Raw genomic sequence first — 9,077 nt, forward strand, 5'->3', positions numbered from 1 at the left:
GATGGTTGGGCTAACTCATGTCTTGGTTGCAGGAACTGGCTCAGATGCAGACAATCAGCCGGGACCTGTCCGTGGTGGTGTCCATGGACAACAACCGGCACCTGGACCTGGACAGCATCATCGAGGAGGTCAGGCGCCAGTACGAGCAGATTGCGCAGAGCAGCAGAGCGGAGGCTGAGGCTTGGTACCAGAGCCAGGTGAGCTGGGAAGCAGTTACAGAATGTTAGGGATAGCTGAGCTTGCAATAATTTATGAAAGTGAGACACCTCTTCTGGGTTGGTTCTGGCACTGATGGGTTGCTTTGTCTCCATGCCGGCAGTATGAAGAGCTGCAGAGCACAGCTGGAAGGCATGGGGACAGCCTCCGCAACACCAAGATAGAGATCCAAGAGCTGACCAGGAACGTCCAGAGGCTGCGGGCTGAGATTGAGAACGTGAAGAAGCAGGTAGGGCTTCCCTGGCATCTCCTTCCTTGACGGCATCAGGCTGGGTTCCATCTGAGCTGGGTGATGAGCAAAGGATAGTGTGAGGGAAATGTGGTCATTGAATCTCATGTCCTTGGGAGGACGTTGATGGTTCCTGCCTCTTTTCCATCCAGTTGGTGCCCTGAGGGCTGCTCCAGTGGAGGGGGTGCAGAAGGGGACTGAGAAGCTGCTTTTTTTTTTCCTTTCTCAGAACTGCCAGCTGCAGTCAGCTATTGCTGAGGCTGAGGAGAGGGGTGAGCTGGCCCTTAAGGATGCCAGGAGAAAACTGGAAGAGCTGGAATGTGCCTTGAGCAAAGACAAGGAGGAGCTGGCTCGCTTGCTGAAGGAGGAACAGGATCGCTTGCTGAAGGAGTACCAGGAGCTGCTGAACATCAAGATTGCCCTGGACGTTGAGATTGCCATGTACAGGAAGCTTCTGGAGGGAGAGGAGAACAGGTGAGACCTGCTGTCATCTTGGCCCGATGGAGGTACTGTCTCTCCTTGGGACAGACTGAGGTTTAATCATCTCTCACAACCCATTTAATGTTGGAATCTGATTTGCTTTCATTTTTTTCCCAAGTTTTTAATCATAGAATCCCAGAATGGTTTGGGTTGGAAAGGACCTTAAAGATCATCAAGTTCCAACCCCCCTGCCACGGGCAGGGACCCCTCCCACTAGCCCAGGTTGCCCAAACCCTCATCCAGCCTGGCCTTGAACCCCTCCAGGGATGGGGCATCCACAGCTTCTCTGGGCAACCTGGGCCACTGCCTCACCACCGTCACAGTGAAAAAAGCCCAAAACAGAAATGAGGTCCTCACAGGGAATATTTTTCTGTGGTTTTAATTGATGTTAAGTGAAATAGGAAATAAAAGGAGTACTTGGTAAATTGCATGGGGCTTTATTGCCTTCTATTACATCAGATTTACAACTTGTGTTCCTTTCCCCACACAGGCTCTGTGGAGATAACCTGTCCAACGTAAATGTCTGTAAGTATCTCTCCATCGTCTTCTCTGGAGGGTGGCTTTGACCCCGGGTTTCATGAGGGGCTGTCACTTGATGTACACTGATCCTGTCTTTCTCTTGCAGCTGTGGTGGGCAGAACCACGGTTTCTGGAGGCAGAGCTGGTGGCTTTGGACCCAGCGGTGGCATAGGAGGAGGAGTATGTGCCGTTGGAGGAGGAAGCATCGTTGGAGGCAGTTGTGGTGTGGGAGGAGGAATACTGAGTGGTGGCTTCTCTTCTGGAAGTGGAAGAGTGTGCAGCTCTGGAGGTGGCAGCTTCATTGCCGGCGGTGGATCCTCCTCAGTGCGGAGATGTGTCACGACCACAACGGTCAAATCTTCAGGTGTAAAATACTGAGCCCTGACCTCAGTCCCCCCAAGGAAAGAAGCATCTTTTCCCTTCTCCAGCCAGCAGCACAGCCCCTTCCATCCTGAGCCGGTATCCAGCAGAGAAATGAACTGTTTCCCTCACAGGTCACAACCTCCTGAAATCATCCTGCCCACGGGGAGATCCGCAGTGAAACACCGTCCTGCTGGCAGGGTCTGGCCCCTCTCTGAGCTCCACCAGGGATGAAAGGTCTCCCTCGTGGGCACCAGGGACTGCAGAGCTCATCCGAGCATCTTTCTCGCTGCTACCGCTGGCTGCTGCACTGGCTGAGGAGGAGCGTGTATAAAACTGCTCTTTCCTTTCACTTTTTAAGGTCTCTTTTTCAATGGCCGTGTTTCCCTTGCGCCTTCCGCGTGTCCTGCATGTTACCCACATGCTTGTTGCAGCTATATCAGGAATTCACATAAGCAGAAGAAACACGATAATGTCTCACAGTCAGATTTAGGAGTGAGAAACAGGACTCTGGAGATGTCCACCTTCGCTTGGTGGAGTAATTTGGCAGCTTTAATATTTTATAGATTCCTTTCCCTCCTCTCCTTCACACCTGATGTCTGTATGGCCTTATTGCGAACCTTCTGTTGCGTGAACCCTACTGCATGGTTGCTTTCTAGCAGCATCTCTTTCCTCCAAGTTCTTTCATTGCCAATAAACTGCAGACAGATGAAAAGATATCTGTGTGTCATCTTGTCACTTACTGGTCCCCAGGGAAGGGAAAACACACTTTGTTCTTTGCCATTAGGAACAGCAATGCCTACGGTGCTGTTCTCTGGTGCAAATCACTGAGCACCATGAACCGCCCAGCTGAGGTGAAGAGGAGGATGATGGCCCTTCTCTCTCCTCATAGGAGGTGCCATCTTGCTCCTCATCTTTCTGCAGGGTGGGAGAGCCATGGCTGTGAGGGGTGAGGCACAGGGAGGGAACATGCAATGTCAGCCTGGTGGCCAGGAGGTGAGGGGGTTGTGCTTGTCCCAAGCGCAGCAGGATGGGTGTCCAGCCCTTGGTTGATGGGCACCTCGGGATCGAAGCAGACAGGGCCACCAGCAGGGACACTGTGGTTGGGATGTGGCAACGAATGGTGGAAGTTGGACCGTGATGATCTGGATGAGATGGTTTGAACACGGTAGTGTGAACAGGGCAGTTGTGGCATTTGGACTGGGCATTTGGAACATGGCCATTGGGATGTGGCAGTTGGACTTGGCAGATTGAACACAGCCGTTCGAATGGGGTGAACAAGGCCATTGGGATGTGGCAGTTTGAACATGACAGTTGGGATGTGGCAGTTGGACTTGAGTGGTTTGACCACTGCCATTGGGCTGTTGCAGTTCGAACACAGCCATCAGGAGGTGGCAGCTAGCACCAGTCCTTGGCACAGCCGTCATCCCAAGGGGACGCTTAGACAACCCATCACCACCATGCAGTGGCTCAGCCCTGACGGTGCCTGGAGCTCACACCCTGGCGCCCTGGAGGCCTCGATGGGGGAGGACGCCAGTGACAGCTCTGCAGCGGGCAGTTGACGCACCGATGAAGAATCGTTGTCCTCCACCCGTGGCTGGTGCAAGGGCAAGCAGCACCATCTATCTGATGAGCCGGGCTCTTGCACGGGCACCAGCACCTCGTACATGGGTGGTGGGAAGGCCTGAAGATGCTACGTGGACACAAATTACTCATGATGAAAAGTAGCGTGAAAGTATGAGCCACAGCCTGGAACCTGCTATTATAACTCCAGCTTGCCCAGTCGGGTTAGTCATTAGCCCTCTCTGAATAACATCCCATTCCAACGAAATTAATTTGATTAATGTTTGGCTGGATTCTTCTCCAGCTTTGGGAGGAGTGAGAGCCTGACCAGTGGGTGAATCAACCCTGACTGTAGTGTGCGCATTATCCTCGTGCAGCCACGGTGTTGTTCAGATAAAAGTGCGGAAATGGAGAAGATCTGCACTGCAGAGTCCTTGCCATCTAAACGAACAAAACAAATGAGGAAGAAATGGTAGTTCTCATTTGAACTACTGTTACTTTCATGCTGCTTTTCTTATTTTTCCCCAAGTATTTTCATTTGACACACCTGACCTCTTAATCTGATGTTTATACCAAGCTGCAATATGTCTTATTCTCTTGTTTGAATAAACAACGACACTTCTGATTGTAGAATTTATAGCTTGGGATGGGAGAAGCCAAGAAGTCATCTCCTACTTCCTCATCCCACTGGAGAGTCCAAGGATGGGTACAGACAAAGCTGCTGCAAAGCCCTAGAGCATTCCTGGGGACTTCCTTGGGAGGATGGCAGGGAGAGTGAAGTTCTCCAGCGTGTTGAAACCCAGGAAGCCAAACATGCAGGTGTCATCCTGCAGAAAGCCACAGGCTTTTTATGAGTTCCCTGAGTTTTTCCTGGAGAGGGGCCAGGCTACAACATGGAGGTGCCAGAGTTTATCTTTCCCATCTGCTGTGCTCATGAAAAAAGGAGTAATGCTAATTGCTCAAGTACATCGTGCTTGAATGAAAGATCGTAACAGCCCAGCGATGGGGTCCCTTTCCTGTGCTCCGTGGGGTGCTGTGCTGGCTGCCAGCTCCAGCGTAAAAGTAGATCCATATTTGCAGCAACGGGGCCTATTTTCCTTAAAATTAGTGAATTCACTTGTGAAACAGCCTCAGTGTGAGCAAGCCGTGATAACTCTTCAATATTTTTTGGCAGCACTGTTGCTGTTTTGGATAGAGGATAAAATATAGAAAATAAATACATTTTTTGTTAGCTTGTGAGTTCTGGTTTTCTACAGAGAAGGACACGTGCTGTCTGTGCTAATACAATATCTGTCCTCAGGAGTCTCCTGTGGGCTCTGCTTAGGTGCTCACGAGAACCTGCCCGCATTTTCAGATCACTTTTGGCTTGCAAAGATTGGAGTTAAAAGTGAGATGGCAAATGCCCTACTCCCAGCGTTTACCACCGAGTCTCCATCACTCAGTCCGAGTAATGTGGGGTTGTGAGATAGTCTGGGACTGCTGGCCTCTCCAGTCACCAACTGGTTTAGTGCAAGACCACTGGTGTCTAGGTGCCCCGCAGCTCAGGGGACACCGTTTGGTCCAAGCTGGTGGGACTCAGAGCACTCTTCCTTCCAGCAAGCATTGCCGAGGTGGAACAGAATGGAGATCTCACCCTCAACAAAGCCAGAAGCAAACTGGATGGACTCTGCAGAGCCCTCAGCGGAGCTGGAGGGGAGCTTGGCCCAAGCACTGAAGGAACATAAGGACTCGTGTGAAGATAGCCCGATGTGCAGGAAGCTGCTGGAAGGACAGGAGAGCTGGCAGACGTTTATCATATGACCCGGTTCAGAGTGCAAGTGGTGCAATATTCTTTGCATTAGAACGTGGAAAGAAATATAAAAGGTGCAATATTTTATGAGCTTATTGGGGAATGAATCCAGGTGGCATTATGTTGGCTGTAATTAAAACTGTAATGAGTTTTTAATTGTTACTAATCATGTTTATTATGGGAGGGCCTCAGAAGCTGCCAAGATTGCTTCCCTTGGGTTGGTCACTGTGCAAATATGGAGGAGACTCATCCACTTCGTCGTGGATATGACAGCGAGCAGCTGGTAAGCAGGAAATATTTGCTTTTATGGGTGGCACTATTTTGCTGAAAGGAAGGGAACATCTTTTCCAACCTTAATGATTCTATGGTTCTATGATGGTCTCCTGAGAGATAATCTGCCTCTGCATCCTCGATATCGTATTGACGTGGCACATATCTCCTGAGCAGCTGGAGTCCTTCATGATCCTGAGGGATGAGATGTTCAGGGCAATGGAGCTGAGGTGCAGAGACATTACAGGAGGTTAAATGTGGAAATCAGCATCCTTTGGTCCCTTGTCTGCACTTCGAACAGCAACATCCCCAGCTCACTCGCCTCCAGCTCGACCTAAGTTCAAAACCAGCTCAAATACTCCTTAGAAAACCTGCTGACCTTCTCAGGACAGACTGAAATCAGCACACCATGAAAGCAGCAACGACCACCAAGTATCTGGGCTTGGAAGGAGTTTTAAAACTCAACGGTCGAAGACCTAAAACCTTCTGTAAGCAAACACATTGACAAACGTACCTAAAGCCACGTGGCTACCAAAGAAACTCAGTTAAGGAGCAAACTGGAGCTCTTCCATTTGCTTTTCAAGCTGTGCTCCTGGTCTTTTCTTCTAGATGCTAAAACACCTCCTTCCTTGCCTCTTCCCATCCTGGCTGCTCTTGCTTCACTCTTTAAAGAGTGAAACGGGTTCTGTTGTCAGTCTCCAGGGATGTTTTGTGCTGGCAGGGGGAATCTTGCAGCCTGGCTCACTGCGGTGCAAAGAAGTGCGTGTCCCAGAGCATCATCCAGGGCTTTGCAGGAGAATTTGAGCCCTTCATCTAAGTTAATATTCACCTCAACTTTGATTGTAGAGATTGTGCCAACAGCCAAGCGCTTTCATCCCAGCCCTTTCTTCCTCTTTGATGTCAGTCCTGTTCCTCTGTGAGAGTCCAATGAACTGCAAGCAAATCACACGTGTCTCTGAACAAAATATCTGCTCCTGCACATCCAGTGACCTGGCTGAGTGCTGCCAGTGGAGGTGGTGCAGCTCCAGCTCCCTCCCGGCCCCGTTTCATCCAGGGCTCTCTCAGCTAAAGCTGGGACAAGTAGAGCAGGATTTGCAGAACCCACGGCAACCACATCATCTGTGTCTGGAGCTGACAGCAACCCCTCTTCTTCCTCACCCACACTCTGGCTCGGGAGCTGGTGCTCTGCCCTTCATCTTGCTCCCACACTCACTGGCTCTGCCCCAAGAACGGGCTGATGTCCCTTTAGCGTCCCACTCATGACTCCACTCACGAACCCACATCTTCTAACCAGCTCTATTGCTGGTGTCCATCAGGCCCAGCTGAAAGTCTACATGACATGGCACAGCATGTCATGGCACGGCACGGCATGGCACGGCATGGCATGTCATGGCATGGCACAGCATGTCATGGCACGGCACAGCATGGCACAGCATGGCATGGCACAGCACGGCATGGCACAGCATGTCATGGCACAGCATGTCATGGCACAGCATGGCATGGCACAGCATGTCATGGCACGGCACAGCATGGCACAGCATGGCATGGCATGGCATGGCATGGCACGGCACGGCATGGCACAGCATGTCATGGCACAGCACGGCATGGCACGGCATGGCACAGCATGTCATGGCATGGCACGGCACAGCATGGCATGGGATGGCATGGCACAGCACGGCATGGGATGGCATGGCACAGCACAGAATGGCATGGCAACATCCACTCTTAACTAGAAGCACAGGCTGAAGCAAATCTACACCTCCTGCAGGCTGGGGACCAGGGCTTGCTGGGCAGACCTGGTGAAGATAGATCGGATAGACACGGCCACAAAATGCCACTAGAGGGCTGGCAGCCCGTGCAAGGGCCACTGCCCCGCTGTCACACACACCTGAACCTGCCGTCGTCCTCCAGGTCGATGACAAATTGACTTTCCCATAAATTATCGGTCAGGCTGAGATGGGAATTTCAGATCGTGTAGATAACCGCTGCCTAAAGGAAGGACCAGCTCCATTCTCAGGGCAGTCATTGCTCACAAGTGACAGCCTGATGAAAGGACAAGTGGTGTGTTGCGTTTGCCAGTGACCGTGTTTGGCGCAGATCTCTGAGCTGCAGGTCCTCTGCCTTGCCTGGTCCTCACAGGGTGTGATATGGGGCCAGAATCAACTGACACAGGAACTGGTCCTTGTCTCAGACTGGGACAGACTGGTCCTGGAGCTCCCCAGACCAGCCTCCCTTCCTGCTCCCCCACAAAACCACTCTCTCAAGTCCCTAGAATAAGTTATCTCATTTTTTTTGTGTGTGTCTCCACAGGTGTCTGAAATCTGCTGGAGCAAAGGCTGGGCTGGCAGCCAAGGAACCAAGCCCTTCAGCTGGCGTGCATCGCCTGCTCTTCACCTCCCCACCCAAGCCCGGTTCCCGGCAAACATGTGAAGAGGAAATACCCTGATCCTCTGTTAGAAGGTCTCTTTTTTGTGCCCCAGCCTTGTCCATTTGAAGTAAGGGTAGCTCTGGTATTGTGATTCAAGCCTGCTTGAAACCTTTTGGGCTGAGAAAGAAATGGTCTCTGGGGCTTTGCAGTAGAAGTCTCTCTAGAAATAGAAGCGTTTCCTGCAGGTTGGAAGTTCTCAGCTGGGAGGGAGCTTTGGTGCTGAGAGCTCCTAAGGTGGTGTGGCAAACCTCTTTGGTGAAAACAGGTTGTTTGTTGGAAAATTATATGCTAGCTCCCCTTCATCACACCCGCTGGCATCCAAGAAGTCACCCTGAATCAAGGCACCTCTCAGCCCAGGTGTTGACCCTGAGGTCCCAAAGGTGCAAATGCTGGAGAAGGAGCACATCAAGATCCTCAATGAAAACATCACCTCCTCTGTTGACAAGGTAGGAGCTGGGATTTTTTGACTGTTCCACTTGTGAAGGCTTCTGGTGGGACACAGCATCCAGGGGTAGGTAGATAAGCCCCTTTCTGGAATATCAGGGAGGCAAACTGTTCCTTGGACGGGGCAGTTTATCTCGTGCCTGGATCTGATGGGCTGTGAGGGCTGAGGTTGCTCACCCCAGGCTACCAAAGCATCGGTCCATGCAGTGGGATACGTCAGGCTCTGGGCATCCTTTGGCCACGCTGCGGGCTCAGTGGATATTTTTACACGAAACTGCTGCTCTGGATGGTTGTTAAAGCACAGACTGTGCCAAGCACCACTAGAGGGCTCAGGAAATATATTAAATGCATGAAAGATAGAATTAAATTACTCTTTAAAGTGTTAGCAGCTTCTCTCCCTGCAAGGTCCAGAGCCAGTGTGCTGGTGGCTCCAAGGGGTTTTTGGTGACAATGTGTGAACGGCCCCGGCTGAGGTTCCCAGCAACAATAAATAACGGCATTTGAAACTTTTTAATATTGTTGACTGCTTCTGGCATGGGAAGAATTGAGAGCAGCATGGTTTGGGAAAGACTGTGACCTTTTGAGTCATGGGGTTACTCCTAACAGTCTGCGACTCACTTGGCTCTTCCCAGCAGTGGAACACCTTTGCCTCTTGTCCCGGTGCGCAGATCTGCCTCTCTTCCTGCGGACTGGTGTTCTGCCTTGGTGAGCAAAGTGCAGCTGCAGACCAGCGTGGAAACAGCTGATAGACGAGAGCAGCCCTGGGGAGAAGGACTTGG

General features: G+C 51.3%; 1 protein-coding gene across 1 annotated transcript; it reads left to right on the top strand.

Annotated features, from left to right (window-relative positions):
* Window positions 1–17: 17 nt before the first annotated feature.
* On the top strand, window positions 18–1,822 carry LOC104460423 (keratin, type II cytoskeletal 5-like). The gene is made up of 5 exons (XM_010084910.1): window positions 18–197; window positions 320–445; window positions 675–919; window positions 1,416–1,450; window positions 1,551–1,822. Exons 1-5 carry the CDS (start codon window positions 18–20, stop codon window positions 1,820–1,822), a joined length of 858 nt encoding a protein of 285 aa, XP_010083212.1.
* The last annotated feature ends 7,255 nt before the right edge of the window (window positions 1,823–9,077 follow it).

Source organism: Pterocles gutturalis, unplaced genomic scaffold, assembly GCF_000699245.1.
Source record: "Pterocles gutturalis isolate BGI_N339 unplaced genomic scaffold, ASM69924v1 scaffold18855, whole genome shotgun sequence".
NCBI classification, from domain to species: Eukaryota; Metazoa; Chordata; class Aves; order Pterocliformes; family Pteroclidae; genus Pterocles; species Pterocles gutturalis.

Excerpts from the sequence above, each read along its gene's own strand:
- LOC104460423 (XM_010084910.1), top strand. The coding sequence starts at position 18 with ATGTCTTGGTTGCAGGAACTGGCTCAGATGCAGACAATCAGCCGGGAC. Across the intron at positions 446-674 it reads TTGAGAACGTGAAGAAGCAG|AACTGCCAGCTGCAGTCAGC; the intron begins GTAGGGCTTCCC and ends TTCCTTTCTCAG. Across the intron at positions 1,451-1,550 it reads CCTGTCCAACGTAAATGTCT|CTGTGGTGGGCAGAACCACG; the intron begins GTAAGTATCTCT and ends TTTCTCTTGCAG.